Source organism: Physella acuta, unplaced genomic scaffold (assembly GCF_028476545.2).
Source record: "Physella acuta isolate Inbredline_101_S28 unplaced genomic scaffold, ASM2847654v3 ptg000008l, whole genome shotgun sequence".
Taxonomy (NCBI): domain Eukaryota; kingdom Metazoa; phylum Mollusca; class Gastropoda; family Physidae; genus Physella; species Physella acuta.
In genome coordinates, this window is record NW_026731528.1 from 555,367 (window position 1) to 575,075 (window position 19,709).

Genomic DNA, 19,709 nt, shown 5'->3' on the forward strand with positions numbered 1-19,709 from the left:
ATTGGATACTTGCAATAGTCTATTATACGATTACTTGCAATAAGTCTATTAGAAGATATGGTTACTTGCAATAGTCTATTAGACGATTGGACACTTGCACCTTTGAATTCATCAAGGCGCAAACCCGGGCAGTGAACTGAGAAGAGCCAAATGTTGACTGTATTAGGCCCCCTCTCCCCACACAGCTGATAGGCACAAGGAAGGGGCATTATCTATACAACTTGGCATCCTCAGGAGCCGCCTAAAGGAAGCCAGAGTTGGTAATCCTATAGCATGAGAGGCTCTAGTTCTGTTTCAGTTAGGAGTTTTCTCTGCTAGATTGGTTGCTGCCCTATGGTTCTAACTCAGTATCAGTGGTGTAGATAGGGGCGGCGCCCGCCAACCCTTGGGGGAGGGGGGAGCCACATGTGGTAAAAAAAAGCTATTTTTAAGCTGAAATATTTAATTTTACACAGCAAAGTTAAGAAAATTAACAGCTTCTGGGCTTAACTTTGTAATTTGTTTTCTCACTTAATGGTTGACATAACACATGAGACTTAATATCTAAATACAAACTGATAAGTAAAATAAACAACAAAAAACAAATAAGCAAAAAAAATAAAAAAAACATTGCAAGCATCAAAAATGATTTATTACAATAGACAAGATAATACACGTACAAAGATATCAACTTAATATTTCTGTACACAAGATAAAACTACACTGCCCACTTTAAGAACTCAATGACAAAGAGAAGTCTCGCAGTTAACAGCACCAATAGAACAAAAAAACAGCTTGAACCGAACTGGAAAGTTGGAACTGTGAACAATGATAAAATCCTGCAGGAACTTAGACACTAGTACCACTTGTTTGAGGCCGATGTTGACATCAGAAGCTAGCTATCCACATCCACAAAAACTATCACTTTTATGGATGCATTTAATTTCCCCTTGTGGTTACCCCATTCATTCTGTCAAAAACTATTCATCCAAAAAAACTTTCAGATTCATTCATCCATTTACCTAGTAAACTAAATATATGTGTAAAACTTGAACCAGTCCTTCTATTTCTCTGTTAAACAAATATAAAATGCATTTAAATTAATCCTTCCATTTCTTTCATAAACTGATCGTATGCGTCGTCTTAATGCATTTAAATTAATCCTTCCATTTCTTTCATAAACTGATCGTATGCGTCGTCTTAATGCATTTAAATTAATCCTTCCATTTCTTTCATAAACTGATCGTATGCGTCGTCTTAATGCATTTAAATTAATCCTTCCATTTCTTTCATAAACTGATCGTATGCGTCGTCTTAATGCATTTAAATTAATCCTTCCATTTCTTTCATAAACTGATCGTATGCGTCGTCTTAATGCATTTAAATTAATCCTTCCATTTCTTTCATAAACTGATCGTATGCGTCGTCTTAATGCATTTAAATTAATCCTTCCATTTCTTTCATAAACTGATCGTATGCGTCGTCTTAATGCATTTAAATTAATCCTTCCATTTCTTTCATAAACTGATCGTATGCGTCGTCTTAATGCATTTAAATTAATCCTTCCATTTCTTTCATAAACTGATCGTATGCGTCGTCTTAATGCATTTAAATTAATCCTTCCATTTCTTTCATAAACTGATCGTATGCGTCGTCTTTTGTCTTGGTCTGTGCTTGGGGAGCTGGCTGAGGCTTGACTTGAGCTCCTATGATTCTCTGCTCTTCCTCTTTAGCTTTAAAATAACACATAATTAAAAAACATGTTCGTATTTATTACAAAATTTGTTTATCTATATTTTACCATTAAAGCCAACTCACGCTTATAGAAAAAATATGCGCAATATAAAAATGCCCATAAATAAAGTGAAACACAGTTTAAAACATTAAGAGAAAAAACAAATGAATGTAGTACATACCAAAAGCTCTAATACGACCCTTCTGATCACGAATTTCTCTTTTAACTTTAAGGGCTGTGGGCATAAACCTGGTGATATCACCCATCTTGCTCTTGATCTGGGGCTTGGCCTGGATGGTCACTCTAGACTGACCGGTCTCATCTCTGGGCCTGAGAATACTGGGCGGGGCACTCAAGATGCTGGGGTTGATCATACCAGGTGTCATGCCTCCAATGGGAGGGGGTATTGATGGGGGCAGGATACCTGGTGGGCGGATCATGCGAGGTGGAGGGACACCTGACAGTGGAAGACATCTCAAGTTTATTATCGAATTCAACATGGCAATACAATACATCTTTAGAGTCAAGGTAATTTTGCATTGAAAATTAATATTTGAATAACAAGCGAAATAAAAATCCAACTGTTTTCAAAAGTCTACTTCTATATGTTATATACTCTTTATCTATAACGTCTTACAAAATGTACTTTAATGTGTTCTATATACTCCTATGTGATGGTCTATATACTCAATGAAATGATGTAAGTAACTATTTACCCATTGGAGTTGGGATGCGCATTGGAATGGGTCTCAGGTTTGGTGGAAGACCAGGTGGGGGGCCCGGTGGAATGCCCATGGGTCGTCCAGGTGGTGGCCCAGGGGGCATCAACCTTGGCGGGCCTCCCCTGAGAGGTGGTGGTCTCATAAACATTGGGGGTGCTCCTGGAGGTAAACCTGAAAAAAACAAAGGTGCAAATTAAAAAAAAAAATCTGTGTGCAGATACATAAGTTACAAGACTCTGGTTATATGTTCTTGTAATATAGAGGAATAATGTTTAAAATAATGACTATATAAAATAGCAGAGCTACCCTTTATGACCAATAGAGCATATGAAGTACAGTTCACTTATTTTTGTGATCAGTGCATATTTAGTCATCTACATGCCCAGCAGCCATTTTACTTTCCTTTGCTTGAGCTAGGTACCCTTAGAGTTGGGTAGATTCAGGGATGGAAACTCAAGATTTTCTGGTTAGCAATTGTGTACTCTACCTCCCACTTTGCTGTTCCATTTTATGTCAATATAATAGAGATAACATAATAATAATTTGTAATATTTTGCCAAATCTTTTGTACCTGGTGCTATACCAGCTATCCCCATTAAGTTAGGGGGTAAACCAGGAGGGGGTCCAGGTGGGTTCATCCTAGGGGTCAGATGTCTGGTCTCTGCCTCCAGCTCAGCCTCTTCAATCAGCCGTGCTGCTGTTATTGCAGCAGCGTCTTCATCTGTCAGCCTGTCAACAGGGTCTTCAAGACCAGGCGGTCTGTCGTCCAGGAGAGAGATCTCTTCACGTTTTCTGGCTATTTCTCTGTCTTTCGATCGGATTTTTTCATCCTCGTCCTAAAAAAAGTTGTTGATAAAAGATATATTAACTGAGTAATAAAATAATGGCTGAAGTGTAGAGCTGTAATATTTCTTTAGTTCTCGCAACTTCCACAAGTTCAGTAAAAAGAGTACTGTGTAGCAATCAACAATGTTAGGGAAACTATAAAATTAGTAATTAAATAGTAAACTCATTAATGTAGGATGAGAATAGCAAAGTTTAGCTATCCCCTTAGGGATGATATAGTTTCTTCCTGCAACTTAATAGCCTATTTGAGGATTTTGGAATAGAAAAATAGCTCACCTTTTTGTCCAGGACCCTATCTTTTTTCCTAACATCATCCTCATCTTCAGATGAGGATGATGATGAGTAAGACGAAGATCCTGAATCTGTGTCAAAGTCTGGTGTGTCTTGCCCTGCCATCTTCAACATCATGGCCTGTAAGGCGGAGACTTTCTTCTTCCCTACTTCTGTTTTATCACTTTCTCGTTTTCTTTTTTTTCTGTCTCTTTTGTCATCTTTCTTTATCTTCAGTCTTGTATCCTTTTCATTGTCATAGCGCCTGTCACTGTCCTCATCGTCATCATCATCAGCAAAGCGAATGCGTCTCAATTTGGCTGCAGATATGTTGAATGTACTTATTATCGACTAATAAAAAACAAAATCAATAAAACTACAATCTGCTATTACAAATTAATTTTTTTAAAATATATAATAACAGTTTAAAAGTTGTTTTCTATAGGTTGTTCAGGATTTAAAGCAGTCTTTTAGGCAGTTTGCTACATCTAAATAGAAAAAATATTGTTCTATTAAATTGTCTGGTCAACTTGTTGACATCCTGGCTAATGGTAGCAGTAGTAACTCAATTTCTCTGGTGAGACAATTTAAAAAAAATAACTTAACTTATTCAAAACTATTTTATTTGAAAAAGAAAACTAATATTATAAATTTCAAGTTTCAGTTTATAGAGCCAAAACTATCAGTTTTTTAAAAACTTGTTTCCCCCAACATCACTTCAATTTAACAAAACAAATATGGTTGCAACTAGCTGCAGATTTCTGATAGAAAGAATTGATTTTTCAGCCCTGACTTACCAGAGGCTTCTGAGTGTGATCTACTTGTATGGTCCATATCTATATCTCTGTCTAGATGAGCAACTGTAACATTTGTTACAGGCAACATTTGTATGGAATGTATTACATGTCACACACAAAGATTTAGACTAGAAACTGAAACTCTCCATTACTAAATTCCATGAGAAAAAAACTGTCCATTAGTAAAGTATTTCTCTAATGGCCTGAAAGTAAATAATGAGCCTACCTCTCTCTGGATCATATTCATCCATCTCTTCTTCGCTTTCACTAAGTGCAGGGGGTGGCCCAGGTGGGGGTCCAGGGGGCCTTTTCTTCTGACTCCGCATATGAATAGGTATTTGCGGTCCTATTCCACCTGATGAACTAAAAAAAAACATCATATTTGTAGTTATTTATGCTTCTCTACTGTTAAATAGTTTTTTTATTTTAATCTACATTTTATATTTAGAATGGAAATTTGCAAAGAGAACATAATTCAAAATACATTATTTTAAAATTAATAGTGTGTAATTATTTTGTGACGAAAATTAAACAAATACTAATAAAATGTAAAGTTTATTTCAATAAAAATCATCAAACAAATAAAAATCTGCAAACTTAGTAATAAGAAATAAGTGAAAAATGAAGACTATACCCAAAAAAATAAAAATCAGCAAACCTAGTATTAAGAACTAAGTGAAAAAGGAAGACAATACCCAAACAAATAAAAATAATCAAATTTAGTATTTAAGAACTCAGTGAAAGATGAAGACTATACCCATAAGCAGAAGTTTTCTTCAATATAGATTGGGGCTGGATGTGGGCCAGTGATAGAGGTACACCTGGCAATGGCATGTGTAGTGGCAAATCTGCTGGGAGAGGGATTGCACCTGGAACTAGAACATAAAGGTAAACTTTATTTTTGACTGTCTAACTTTACAAAACAACATAACTAGAAGTAAAAAAAAACAAATAATTTTAGTGTTGTGTTATTTTTTATTATTTAAATAGAGTGCTCACAGCCTTTATCTTAAAATAGTAGCCACATTACTGATTTAAAAAATTATAATATTTAATATAATTAAAATAAAATCCCAGGTTACAAAATTTAAAAAGAAAGTGAAGCCCAAAGAGAAATACTTACTTGCTGGATCTACTGGAGCATCAGGTAATGGGATCTGGTCTAATTGAACTCTTTCAGCATTACGAACCTGATCTACAAGATAAGATACACATATTTTTAATGTTTGTAAGGTGATTGAAGTTACATGTTTAGTAACTTCCAGAAAAAATGTAAATTTTAATATACTATGCCATTATAAAGTTCAAGCTAAAATAGTTAATAAGATGTGGCAAAAACAAAGTGTACCATAAAAGAGTTGAAGCTGTGACCTTGTCTTCTCATACTCAGCATTTGCCTTTTTGAGTTCTATCGCATATTCTGGTCTCTCTTTTTCCTTAAAGTGTTAACAGATTTTGTCAAAATGTGGAATATGTTTTAACATATTTTAAAATTATTATGGTTACTGTAAGCCAGAGTGAAAGATTAATTGTAAAATTGTATCAAATTGTAAGTATAATTAATGAAAAGTTTATCAAATAAGGACATAAAAGTTGGAAAGGTAATCTTAAAGACTTAAAGATTAATTAAATATAAGCACTTAAACCATCCACAAAAAATAAACCCAAAACAGCAATGGCATTAAGATTAAACCTATAAGGGCTACATAAAAATGATTTGTGTGAACTTACATATAACTTGAAAACTCTGTCAAAGGTCTCTCTTAGTTTCTTCCTTTTTTCCCTGAGGACTTTCTCATTTAATGATGGAGGCTGCATTGGATTATATTCTGTGAAAGGAAATTATTAGCATGCAGAGATTTCTGTTTTGATAACAGACCTGACTCAATCAATTTGAGCCTGCTAAGAAAATAATATAAATCTATTCAAAAACAAACAAACAAACAAACAAAAAACCCAGTTTCTAATGTATTATTTACCCATTCTGTCAATCAGTTCCATCTCTTCAAGGAGTTTCATTGGATCTTTGCCTTTAAGAACAGCAGTCCTTACCATAATTCGCTGCTTCTTGTTCTAAAAGAAAGATTACAAGTATTTTTAAATAAATTTTTAAAATTAGCTGAAAATTGGAAGACTACAAATATTTTAATATCACATTTTTCAACATACTTATTGATAATACATTTATGAACACAGTAAATATCTTACCTTTTTTAACTCCCTTTTTCTTGCCTCTTTACCTATAAAATGGTAAAAAGAGTACACTAGGATTATTACAGAATATTGAGCGATATAAACTGAAAAAAAAATACTTCTTAACAGTTTGCTTAATAATCCAGCATTAAAAAATAGTGCATATAAACCCCTGGTTGAGTCAATCTGAATCAGTCATACTACATCTATCTATAATATTAATAATGCATCAAGACACCTATATATAAAAATAATAAAGCAAACCAGTGATTATCCATCAATCAAAAAAAAACTTGCAATTCTATTATTCCAACATGCCCAGATCTAAAATTCCTGTTTGGAAAAAGCAAGCTATGCCATTGTTCCCCTGACATTATTTATTATGTTATGTTGATTAACTAGTAGTTTGCTCATATTGAAATCAAAACCTAAGGTTAGACATGTATGCATGAATGAGCTGATTCTATTTCTACGGGGGACCAAGGCTAGAGTGATCAGGGTCAAAGCACTACCTTAACCTTCTGCTTACAGACCAAACCCTTTTTTTCACCTCCACTTAGTCATTATTTAGTTAGCCTGGCAACTCGGAAGTGTGGGATTGATCTGGTACTGTCGCAATTATAGTATACTAAGCATACAGGTAGTAGTTTCTATAAATAATATAATGCATTAATAAATAATGAATCAAACATATAAGCCTATTTATTTCTATTTTTTTACCAAACAACATCCACATGACGACGATGGACGGCATGGCCTCGCGGTAGAGTGCTAGACTGCTAACCCAAATGTCTCAAGTTTGAATCCGAGTTCATGTCAGTTAAATGTCACTGAGTCCACCCAGCTATGATGGGTACCTAACTCATGTTATGATGTTAAGTAAAGGGGGCTGAGCATAGTGTTGACCACATCCATTCATATTCATATGCTGAGGAGGTCGGATACTGACAGAGAAACAGGTGAGACTTAGAACTCTACTTTACTTGCCCAATGGACCGTCAGTTTAGAAAAAAAGTAACATGATGGTGGCTGAATGAGCTCAGAACTAGATCTAGAGCAAAATAATAATTGTTGAAAAAGCATAAGATGGAAAGTGAAAAGAAAAAAACAACTAAAAAGTTAAACAGTCTGAAACAGTGAAATCGGCACTTACGAAATTGGTCTGTGGGATTCATATACTTCCCACTCTTGGTAGTGTTTATAGACCTTCTTCCCATTTTTATGGTTGTTTGCTTTTCAGTACAAAATCTGTAAACAAAAAGTGTTATAAATTTACTAAGCACTAGATCTAGTTCTAATGCAGTCTAGGCATAACCATTCACTAACTCTGGCTTTTCTAATAGAGTTGACACAAAATACAACTTATAGGCCAATCTAAGTAACGAAACATACCGAAGCAAATTAATAGCAAAAAAATATGACTTAAGACTAGCAGGTAGGCTATTCTTATTTATTTAAGAATAGTAAATAGATTCACTCGTTGACCAGTGTTTCTTTCAGACATTTTTTTTCTCCGGGAGCGGGGGAGGGGGTACTTTTAAGATAGGAATAAAGGAGGACTTGAATTCCAGGGATGGAGGGAGAACACTTATTTCGTTCGGGATAGTGGGGGGGGGGGGGGGGGGGGGGGCGGCGGGGGGTATACGTACTTCAAATAGATGCCCGAAAAGAAACTCTTTTCTGGACTTAGTCACAGTGGGTTTGCAAAATTTCCTATTTGGATAGAAAATAATCTCTAGATCTTTCATATGTGGAATATAGACCTAACCTAGGACTAGGATCTATAATTAACGGTTACATTTCTTAATACCCTTGTATTATTATTAGTTTAGGCCTATTTAGTATTTACTATTTATAACTAACTACAATATAGATTTCTATGCCTATAAAGTATAAACTTAGTATAAAGTTATAAACTTTAGTTAAAATATTAAATACGACTGTTTAAAAAGTAGTAAATTAGTAGGTCTTTTTTACTAATTATATTATAATTATTTTATTATTATTTTTAGGAGTTATAATTTATAACTCCTAAAAATAATAAGCGCCATTGGTAAATGTTGGAATTTACTAGATCTAAATCTAGGCCAAGGCTACTTTGCAAATGTAATCGTGATACATTGTAGATTCATACAAATAGTAATAAATTAGTAATAAAACAGATACCTAGAACTTTTCGGAATTTAGTTTATTCCCTGTTGCTCTCAAAACTGTCAAAATCAAATGAACAAGTAGACCTAACACAGGCTTAGCAAAAAGAAGTAAAATTAAATTTCAACTTCTTGATTTGGGGATTCAAACAGTCGATTAGAAATATAGATCTAATTCATTTTGCTTAAAACGTTAGATAGTTAGATCTCCTACTACTCTAGACACTTAATTACTAATTACTAATTACTACTAATTAAATTAGAGTTGGTAGGGCTAGGCCAAGAAGGCCTAATGGACACCAGCGAGAAAAGTCTCAAAGGTATTTGAGAGGTGTATAAATTCATTAAAAAATCATGCACAGCGTATTTACAATTAATATGGTTATAAAATCCTGCCTGGGTAATCCCTTAGTTTAGCGTCGGAAATTATCGGGTAATGTTTGTTGAGTTTCGGTAAATAGAGTTACGGTAAACCATGGTTTATTTGACCATTGAAATATAAATAAATTGAAAGTCGATTGTAGTAAATTAATGTTTTAATTTTTTAAGTTTAATCGACTAAAGGAAACAAGAATAAATATAATAGTAGATTTAAATTAGTAGATCTAAAAATAAAAAAAAAAACATATAGCACCTATTAATATAAATATAAATAATGAAGTCAAATTTAATAATTTAATGTTTTTGGCTTGCAGCGGATTTGCGACCATTAATTAATTAGATCTAGATCTAGCTAGACATCTAGCTGCTAGACCAAGTAAAAAAATCTAGATTAAGAAAATAGTAAAAATGATTACAAAATGTAAAAATGATTACAAAAATAAATATATCCAAAATTTAAACATTCTGTATAAAAATAAAAGATGACGCCAAATAAAGTATGGTTTACAGTACTTCCGGTGAATTCCGGAAGTGTGTGACAGACTTTGGCATTGTTTTACTGTTTTTTACTGCTATACGATTCCGGAATAATAACCGACGCTAAACTAAGGGATTACCTCCTGCCTGTCTGGTTTTTTTCGGACTTTACTAAAGATTGGATGTATTTGATGTTTATAATATTTTCGGTAACTAAATAAAAATTAAAAAAAAAAGCAAAAACAATTTGGTTTCCACGTGTAATGGCGACATAAACATGGCATCCTGCTATTGGATAGGCTGCCATAGATTTTATTGTACACATTGTAAGCTAAAAATAGAAAACTAGGTAATGGGGTTTTAAATTTGCATTGTTATTTAAAAACTTGATCTGCAAAGTTTTGTAAACAAATAGTTATCGATCACTAAGTTACTGTACAGCCAATCAATATTTGTCTTACGAAAGTGAAACATCCGGTTATAACTTAGGCTTGATGAAAATAAATAGAAATGTAGCCTTAAACTCAACAAATTATTTTCAAGTTCTCTGGATTTGCAACTTTTATAGCATTTATTCTAAGAATATAAAATTTCTAAATTAATTTTAGGCTAAAGTTTTTATTTTTTATTTTTTTTTACGGTCTAAATCTAAAAAAACACGTTTTTATTCCATGACAACAACATTATGGAAGGAATCTCGTCAACTCGCTCGCCTCCATTCGGATTCCTAATTTAGGGGCCTATTAATTTTAATTTAAAATTTAATTGTAGGGCCTAACAAGTAACAACAAATATCAATTCATTGAACATTGTGAAAATAATAAAATTTTATGGGCCTTTTTTAGGCCTATTATTTTTGGCCTATTATTATATCTAGATCTAGTATTAGTTCTAGAGTCTAGTAAATTATTAATGGACACCAGCGAGTTGACGAGATTACTTCCATCATAATCATGAATAATGTTGTTGACATGGAATAAAAACGTGCTTTTTAGATTTAGACCGTAAAAAAATAAAAACTTAAGCCTAAAATTAATTTAGAAATTTTATATTTTTAGAATAAATGCTATAAAAGTTGCAAATCCAGAGAACTTGAAAATAATTTGTTGAGTTTAAGGCTACATTTCTGTTTATTTTCATCAAGCCTAAGTTATAACCGGATGTTTCACTTTCGTAAGACAAATATTGATTGGCTGTACAGTAACTTAGTGATCGATAACTATTTGTTTACAAAACTTTGCAGATCAAGTTTTTAAATAACAATGCAAATTTAAAACCCCATTACCTAGTTTTCTATTTTTAGCTTACAATGTGTACAATAAAATTTATGGCCGCCTATCCAATAGCAGGATGCCATTGTTTATGTCGCCATTACTCGTGAAAACCAAATTGTTTTTGCTTTTTTTTTTTTTTTTTATTTAGTTACCGAAAATATTAAAAACATCAAAGTCCGAAAAAAACCAGACAGGCAGGATTTTATAACCATATTAATTGTAACTACGCTGTGCATGATTTTTAAATTAATTTATGGACCTCTCAAATACCTTTGAGACTTTTCTCGCTGGTGTCCATTAGTAGGAGTAGGCCTACGTTTATAGTTGATAGTAGTAGTATTACTATTAAGTAGGCCTATACTATTATAGTATTACTACTATTACTAACTATTAGGCCTATTGCCATTATGAGGATGCAATAGCGGCCGTGGCTATTGGGACCCGGGTCCTAATAGCCTTGGCCGCTATTGGGACCAGCCAATAGAATTGTTAAGATTTAGTTAGGCACTATACAAAAATTCTTTTAAGATGCAGAATATTATAGGCCTATCTTTTCTGTTGTGATTTTTTTCCTTGTAATTCTAAATGATATAGGCCAGGGGTCGGCAACCTGTGGCTCGCGAGCCGCATGCGGCTCTTTTGATGTCAAGATGCGGCTCTCCAGCTCCTTGAACAAATACTAATAATATTAATAAAAAAATAAAATATTTGAAATAAAAAAAAGTTAGTGGCTCTTTAAAACCAGGGAAATTTTGAAAATTGTAACTTTTGGCTCTTCCGCTTCAAAAGGTTGCCGACCCCTGATATAGGCCTATTGAGATCTTGCTTTAAATACCCGATATCATTACTGACAACTGTTATGATGAGCGGGTGTACTCCTCAAAATGTGAAATAATTATTAAAATTTAAGGAATCACCTGTTTTTCACATTACTAGTCACGGGCAATTTTACGTACCTAAAACGATAGATTACCAATATTTTTTATTAGGCTTAATTAGGCCCTAATAGTAATATTAATTTATTAATAAATAGTATAGGCTTAGGGCCTAGATCTATCTATTTAAGGCAATTTATTGAATTTTAAGTTTTAAGCCATAGTTTTGTGTACTTTCTGTAGTTGCAGTCGTGAGATGTGACATCCTTATTTTTTTGTGTTCTTGTCACAACAATAAACACTTTTCCGGTTGCATAATTGAAAATGTGTTTCGGATACCTGTGTTTCGACATTCAAATATGCCTTTATTTTTATTTTCCTTCTTTAGGCCCTAAATAAAATTTAGTTTATACATTTAAAACATCCAACATATTGAATATTATTTTCAATAAAAGACTGTATCTTTAAGTTCTCCATATATTGCTGAACATACAGATCACATAGCCTAAAAAATGTTGCGGAGAGAGAGAGAGAGAGAAGTGCGCACATGGGCTTTTTTATTTATTAGGATTTTTAGATAGGCCTATAACTCATTATTATGAAATCAATAGTTGTGCTGTAACATAGATTCTAGGAGTTATTGATATTTTAAGAAATAAATTACTTAGGCCCAGTTAAAAAATTACTCTTTTAATGCGAAATGTGATGCATCCTATTATTAGTATTATTCAGCACAAACTAAAAACATTAGATATAGTTTTAGTTCTTGATGGACACATACTATTTTTTTAGAATTACAAGACTCTGTTTTGATCAACAACATGGCACAAGCAAGCATTGAAACTGGATTTGATGGTGAGCTTGATAAATATCATTTGATAGAACTAATTATTTGATAGTCAACTTTTTGAAATTTAGAACACATAGAGGCCTTAATGTCTGGAACACAAGCAATCATTAGTCTAATAATTACACTTTTTTAATTGCAGACGTAGATGGAAAATTTATTGACTCATTGAAGAACAGACTATTAAAATGTGTTCGCAAGTATGCACATACTTTTGTTACTTATGATATAAAATAAGATAGATGGTGTAAAAAGAGAGCAGTTATTAATTGTCTATGTTTAAAAGTCTATATATATAATTCTCTTCATGGAGACCATAGAAAACACCACGCAGCTTAGCCACCACCCTCATCCACGCCTGTCAGGTGAGCTGTGGTTCACCCCGAATGTTTACAATAGTAGAGCCGGTTCGAATAATTGACGGCTATTAGGGGCAGATAATTTAGGTTTTAAACGATTTGAAACTAAGGGGAGATTTTAAGTTATGCTTGATATTTTCATTGTTGTTTGTAAACGGCTGCTTTCACTGGGCGGGGGGAGGCAGGGGGGTGGGGTAGTGTCGAATTTACAAATTATGAATGGTTGATAAGTAGAAAATAGAACAACTAGATAGCGGCGTATGCTTCGCCGTGGGTCAGCTTGTTGTGTTCTAATATCCTATGTGTTTTTACATAAGTATTTAATTAAAATCTTACAGTCAACTGTTTAATTAACAACAGTCATTTGACTTTCTTAAATGTTGATTTAATTATATTATTTATATTTATATCCTTTAATTGTATTTCTTTTATAGCACCAGTAATCCATATGTGGTCAACCCAACAGATTCAGAATCTTCTCAAGATTTTTCTGAAAACAAAACCGCTTTGGTTTCACCTCCTCCAGTTCCAAAACCACCAGTTGAGCATATTGATGATGACAAATACAACTTCAACTACCCAAAACGAGGGCTTGCTGTGATCATCAACAATGAGAAGTTTATCACACGCGACTTCAGTGACAGGCCAGGTTCATCTTATGATGCTGTAGCCCTACATGAGGCTTTTAAAGGATTAGGGTTTGAAGTTCTAGATTATGATAACCTTACTGGAAGAGAGATGATGACTGTCCTCAAATATGGTAAGACTTTAGAACCTTTAGAAGAGTTGGTTTTTTTTTATTGTGGCGCTGAGCAGAGACTGCTAACCAGATAGTTAGAATAGCAACATGACCTTACGGTTTTCCACAGACCTAAAGGGTATAAAAATAACTTGAATCATGGCAATTGTTGTTGGTTAGGCATAATGCTGAACACACAGTTCTTTAACATGCAGAGTTCAAAATCTAATTTACATTCTTTCTTGTGTCCACTAGTCTAATATTGACCACACGGATACTGAAGATTTTTATTGTTGCTGAAAGTTCATAAAACTACTAATAATCTTAAGTTCAAATATTTTAAAAATATATTTAAATGTTAGCCTTTTATGTTTTTGTGTATTACTAATGCTTATCATGTATCGTAGATGATTTTTGTATTGTTTTATGCAGCATCAGTGAAATATGACCATGTGAGAGCAGACTGCTTTGCCTGCGCTGTACTCAGCCATGGTGATCAAACATGGATTGACAAAGAATATGCTAGAATGAGGGTTAAGGAGAGACAGGATTTACTGTTTGGTGTAGATGGTGTGTCTGTCCCTACCAGGCTAGTCCTTGAGTGGTTCAATGATGACAACTGTCCCGGCTTGCAGGGGAAACCTCGTCTATTCTTCTTTCAGGTTGGTTTGCTGTTTTTTTTTTCTAATTGTAAAAATTGTTCAAATGTTGAAAATTAAAATGTATCTGAAATCTCATGTGTAGATAACCTGATGTTATGTATTTTTTGTTTACTTGAACATAGTCTTTTTGACTGCTACTATTAAAGAATGAACCAATTGAGATGGCTTTAGTCATTTAATAAAATTCAATTATCATGTTCTTAGAGTTACAGCCCATCTCTTTAAACTGGTATTATCCATATTATTATATGGGTTTTTGTCTTTTATTTTACACTAATTAAACCACTGAATGTCCATATGCCACAAGGTAAGCAGTTCCTGGTTTTACTGATGTGAAATAAATTGCATCTTTAACGACAGTCTTGACAGTAACAAACCAGCTAGTTTGACACACTCAGAACAATCAACAATACAAGCATGTTGTGAATATAAGAATTTTTCTTTGGTTTATTTTTCCTCTAGGCTTGTCGTGGTTCTGGGCTGGATGATGGCACTGATGTGACTATGATTAAAGAAAAAATACAACGCAGTATCAAACGCCACAATACAGGCGATGCCTTAGATTCAGGTGAACCTGTGCCGCAGGGTAGCAGTGTCGACCCCCCAGAGTATCACTTGAAAGACATGCACGATGCCCTGTCTGGTGGTGGTGATTTTGACGAGGCTGATTCACCATGGGGGTTGAGGGAGTTGCCAACAAACCCAGCCCCTTTGTACAAAGATTGCCTTGTCATGTATGCCACTCCTCCAGGTAAATAAGCACTTTGTTAGACATACCCATATTTTTGTTTGGTTGGTATAACACTGCTTCACCTACAATCCTATGGGTTGGAGTATGGGTAACCAGTGATCCCAGCTTTATGGAAATGTTTGTATGGCTAATTGATAAGTACCTTAGTGTAACCAGGTATCATAACTGTTACATGCCAAACCTGTGAGGTTTTTTTTAAAAGAAAATCATAAGCAATAGCCTTTATATGCATAGTAATTACTGGTATGTCCCAGTAATTAATGCCATATAACACTCTTGAGATTACACCATTCCTCCATTTATTAGAAAATCTAAAAAACTTCATATTTGTGCGATGTTTTACCATTTATTTTGAACAGTTATTTCAAATATGATGATTGATTTGTCATCAAAAATGTTTTCCTTTTGTTCATGCTTTTGAAATGAAGTTTTTTTGATTCTCTAAACTAAGGCTTTCTATCATGGCGCCGTGAAAATGGATCCTGGTTTATTCAGTGTCTGTGTAGAGTGTTAGACAGCAATGGAGTCAGGTCTGGGTCTGTGCCTCTGACGAAAGCTTTGATACAAGTATCAGGATATGTTGCTAAATTTTATGAGTCGTATATACCAGAAGACCCATCACAGCACGCTAAGAAAGAGGTTCCCCTAATTTATTCAATGCTGATCAAAGATATTTATATGAAAAAGAAGGTGGAGAAGAGGCCACATAATCAGTTTTTTTCTTAACGAGGATGCACGAACAACGTATTGTACATTTGGAGTTACATTGTAGCTAGACCTTTTGTGTAGAGTAGGCTTAGTTTTAGTAATGGCTTTATTCTTGACTATCGCCCAGGGAAAATATATATCTGACATTGCATTTTACTGCAATAAAATGTTAATATTACAGCTTTATCTCGTTACCACTCGCTGTTTGTACGCCATTTTTTTTTTCTCTCTAGGTCACTTTGCTTGGAGGAGGAAAACAGGTGCTTGGTTTGTTCAGTCTCTGTGTATGATATTAAAAAATTCTGGGCTAGGCTCAGTTTCACTGCTGAAAGGTTTAGTACTGGCTAGTAAACATGTGGCAATAAACTACCACTCTGATAACCCCAGCAACTACAAAATGCACAACAAGAAGGAGATGCCAGTTATACAGTCCATGCTTGTTAAAGATATTTTCATGGCGCCTAAATTTCTGACATCCACTTTTAACCTACAGATTTAATTGACCTTTAAACTCATTAATTTTTATTTTTAAAAACTCTGATAATGATCTTAATCAGCATAGCAGATTTTTAAAATATCTAATGATTTAAGTGATTGAAATGTTCACTAGATGAGTTTATTGACCACATTAAGCAAGTTGGGTGAATTATGTCTATTAGAAGTACTTGAACCTCAGTGTTTATTTTAGATGAGATGATGGCAAATTTTTAGGGCATCCTATTCATTTGTTGACAGTATTTCTGTTGTTGTCATAGACCAAAAAGTGCTCTATTTACTGTATGTTGTTGTTCTTTTACTTGCACCATATAATTTTAAGTTTTGTTTCAATATTTTACTCTTGGATTGAGTTATAAATATTTTGATCTACAGTTAATTTTCCCAAAATGTAAACATAAGCACTTATTTTAAAAATTCTGTTACATATCAAAACATGTTTTAAAAGATATAATGTTGTTAACTAGAGGCACCCAGAAACATCTGTAAAAAACCTTTGTTTATAAATGTTGTACTGTATACATAGGGTGTAATAGGGATCATAAAACACCATGACTTGAGCAGTGGTAGCTCTTATACTAAAACTTAATTATCACCCTTTTGGGGTGTCTTATTCATAATAACTTTATTTTTTACTGTTTCAGACTAGTTTGAAACTTGTGGGTCTATTAAATATTGGTTATTCATAAGGATATGATATTATCGGCGTGTGTGTTAGTTGCTTTTGGATACTACATATCTAAACAATGATATTTATATTTGCCATTAGAAGTGATATGTAAGATAATTGTCTTAGTTGAGTTATACATTGATAAATGTTTTATGTACATAGTCATATTTTATTTAGTGGCCCTAATTCTCTTTGGTTTTATTTTTATTTATTTTAAAAAAAAATTTGATTTTTTTTCTTACGTATTATTCTAATTTTTAGTGCACTTTTAACATTTTTAGAACTGATATCTTAACATATATGTTGTTTTTTTTTCACCCCTAGAAATAATTGTCACTGTTATCAACTATTATTTTAATGTCTTCACTGAATTTTTTCCTTGGTTTATTCTGGTTCACTTTAAAAGGAGGTAAACAAAACTATTCTTTATGATCTCTACAAGTTTTTATACACTTAAGTCTGTTTTGTTTTTATAATTTGTTGTCACATGTTGACTAATGTCACTGCCATTCATGTAGTTTTTAAAAACATTTTTTTCTAGTGTTTATGCCTCCTTTAAAGAAAAAAAATCTGATTTGAATATTTTTTTCTGTTGATATATATATATATATTTCTCAAGTTGCCTTACAATTATTTCCACTTTTATACATTTCTTTTTTTTTAAGTAACTTATCCTTGTAAATTTGCACAAAGTTATGCACATTTTTGTGTCATATTTTTGTATTTAATTATTTCATCTTTAAATACTTTGATGCTCTTTTTCAGTGTAAGAAAGATGTAATAGCTGTTTGTTAATGAACATAAACATTCCCACCAATGCTGGTACATTATTCTAGCAGAAAATCTTCCATCAACTTTAATACCAGCACTAAATCTTGATTCATTCAATTACATTTTCTAATAACATATCTGCAGTGTTACGTGTTGAAAGTTTTTTAAAACAAAAATTGTTTAGATGACAATGTATTATCTCATTGACTTTATGGCACATATTTGTATATCATTAACATGCAATAGCTGGACAGTATTTTACTTCATGTAAAAATGGAAACTGCATTGTGGTGCAAACTAAAAAGCCTTTAAAAACCACTTATAGAATATTAATAGCTACTATCAAAGTAGTTCAACATAAATAAATCAAATATTAATGTGTTAACATGTTTTAGTACTTTTGTTTAATTATGTATGCTTTAGCTGCAGACCTAAGTTGATTTAACCCCAAAGCAAAATAGCACAAAATAAATCCCACCACCTCCAGAGTTTGATGAGAATACCTCAAATATTTTTTTAAGACCACAATGGTGCTGGTGTTACACAGCCACCTGTCTCATAAGATCTCACATTAAAGACTTGTAAGCTGATATTTTGTTTGCACCATATTGTTGTCTCTGTTGTTGTACATTCTCATGACCAAGCATATTATTTAAAAACATTTATTAATCATGAATATAATTAATGTTACTAAGAAGATTTTTGTTAGATTTTACATTGATTCAGACTAATTTAAAATTAATTTTAATAAACTAGGTTTTTATAAACATTTTTTAAGAAACAACTCTAATTTAAAATGTGTTAGTTAGGCAATGATACCGTTAAACTTCTTATAAATTATACTGACAACTTAAATTTACTAAAATTTGTCTTTTTTTTTTTTAATTTATTTTTTAAAGTTCTAATTTAGAAAAAAATAAAGTGTCTAGTGTTTAAAGTAGCTACTAGTCTACTAACAGGTTCCTTTTATAGATATTTTGTACAATATTGGTAATAAAACTATACTGCTTGAATTAACAAAATATATGATTTTGGCGTTTCTTTTTTTGTAAACGCTATCTACTGTTTTTGGAAAGTTTCTTAAAGGACAATCCTTTATAAAAGTCATAAACCTGTACAAAATAATTATAACATAACACAATTTTTAAAAAAATACCACATTACTCAAAAATAAAACAGGTCAAAATTGTAACACTGTTTATTGTTTAAACAACCATCAACAGATGAAGATTTATACGAATAATGTGCATAGAGTCTCAAAGAAAATGTACGTTTACATATGGTTGGTGTATGACATTTTCTGTACAATAATTGCAACTGACTGCCAGTTATCCCACTGCTCACATAGTACATGCGACAAATAAATTTGGCTGTTATATTTTAATTGATCTGATGGCTCATAAGTGTATACCCATGCATTCAACATATACAACTATTGGCAGTCATGATTTTGCTGTGAGCCCACTTTGATAACTAGTTCAACATCATCTCCCTTAAACACACCACAATGAGTAGACAGTTTGTGGTCTCCAACATAGTTTATTGGATGAAACATGTGCAAATCTTAAGACCAAGAATTTTTTTTATACCTGTTACTTGAGGGCTATAGCTCCTATGCTATTATGCTTAACAATCGAATAGGCACTAAGCTGGCTAAATTCTACATCACCTCTGAAAATGGAAATTAACTAAAGCAAAAATAAGTATCTAGCACTAAAGCAAAAATAAGTATCTAGCACATTTTGTTGACAAATTAGGCGAAAGTATTACTAGATCTATAAAATGCTATTCTAAATCTTATCCTATGGGTAAAGATAATTTATACTAGTATGTTAAGGAATTTTTAAAGCAGCTCTATACATCACATACCAGTTGTCTTAAGTCCACAGGAAAGGGAGAGAAGGCTTCAGTTTAGTGTGATAAAAAACCATGAATATAAACTAATTTATACAATCCAAAAACATATATATATATATATATATATATATATTGTAAAGGTATAAAATAA

General features: G+C 32.8%; 2 protein-coding genes across 3 annotated transcripts; one reads left to right on the top strand and one right to left on the bottom strand.

Annotated features, from left to right (window-relative positions):
- Positions 1-609: 609 nt before the first annotated feature.
- Positions 610-7,916, bottom strand: LOC131954208 (WW domain-binding protein 11). The gene is made up of 13 exons (XM_059317802.1): positions 7,696-7,916; positions 6,558-6,589; positions 6,329-6,422; positions 6,081-6,178; positions 5,698-5,785; positions 5,473-5,544; positions 5,107-5,224; positions 4,576-4,712; positions 3,559-3,872; positions 3,008-3,272; positions 2,431-2,607; positions 1,896-2,171; positions 610-1,712 (listed from the first exon to the last, which is right to left on the bottom strand). The coding sequence occupies exons 1-13, from the start codon at positions 7,757-7,759 to the stop codon at positions 1,588-1,590; spliced, it is 1,860 nt and encodes a 619-aa protein (XP_059173785.1). The 5' UTR covers positions 7,760-7,916; the 3' UTR covers positions 610-1,587.
- A 794-nt stretch (positions 7,917-8,710) lies between these two features.
- LOC131954950 (caspase-3) lies at positions 8,711-16,266 on the top strand. Of its 2 annotated transcripts, XM_059318840.1 has the most exons (8): positions 8,711-8,803; positions 12,492-12,554; positions 12,689-12,746; positions 13,340-13,665; positions 14,077-14,306; positions 14,769-15,057; positions 15,509-15,806; positions 15,999-16,124. In XM_059318840.1, the coding sequence occupies exons 2-7, from the start codon at positions 12,521-12,523 to the stop codon at positions 15,781-15,783; spliced, it is 1,212 nt and encodes a 403-aa protein (XP_059174823.1). In that variant the 5' UTR covers positions 8,711-8,803; positions 12,492-12,520; the 3' UTR covers positions 15,784-15,806; positions 15,999-16,124. The 2 variants fall into 2 exon arrangements, with proteins under 2 accessions (XP_059174823.1, XP_059174909.1); XM_059318926.1 differs by lacking the exon at positions 15,509-15,806 and having other exon boundaries at positions 8,724-8,803; positions 15,999-16,266.
- The last annotated feature ends 3,443 nt before the right edge of the window (positions 16,267-19,709 follow it).

Coding starts and splice junctions, on each gene's coding strand:
- LOC131954208 (XM_059317802.1), bottom strand. CDS start 7,759: ATGGGAAGAAGGTCTATAAACACTACCAAGAGTGGGAAGTATATGAAT. Junction 5,545..5,697: donor ACAGCTTCAACTCTTTTATG/GTACACTTTGTT, acceptor CTTATCTTGTAG/ATCAGGTTCGTAATGCTGAA. Junction 2,608..3,007: donor GATAGCTGGTATAGCACCAG/GTACAAAAGATT, acceptor TGTTTTTTTCAG/GTTTACCTCCAGGAGCACCC.
- LOC131954950 (XM_059318840.1), top strand. CDS start 12,521: ATGGCACAAGCAAGCATTGAAACTGGATTTGATG. Junction 12,555..12,688: donor CATTGAAACTGGATTTGATG/GTGAGCTTGATA, acceptor TTTTAATTGCAG/ACGTAGATGGAAAATTTATT. Junction 15,058..15,508: donor CATGTATGCCACTCCTCCAG/GTAAATAAGCAC, acceptor CTCTAAACTAAG/GCTTTCTATCATGGCGCCGT.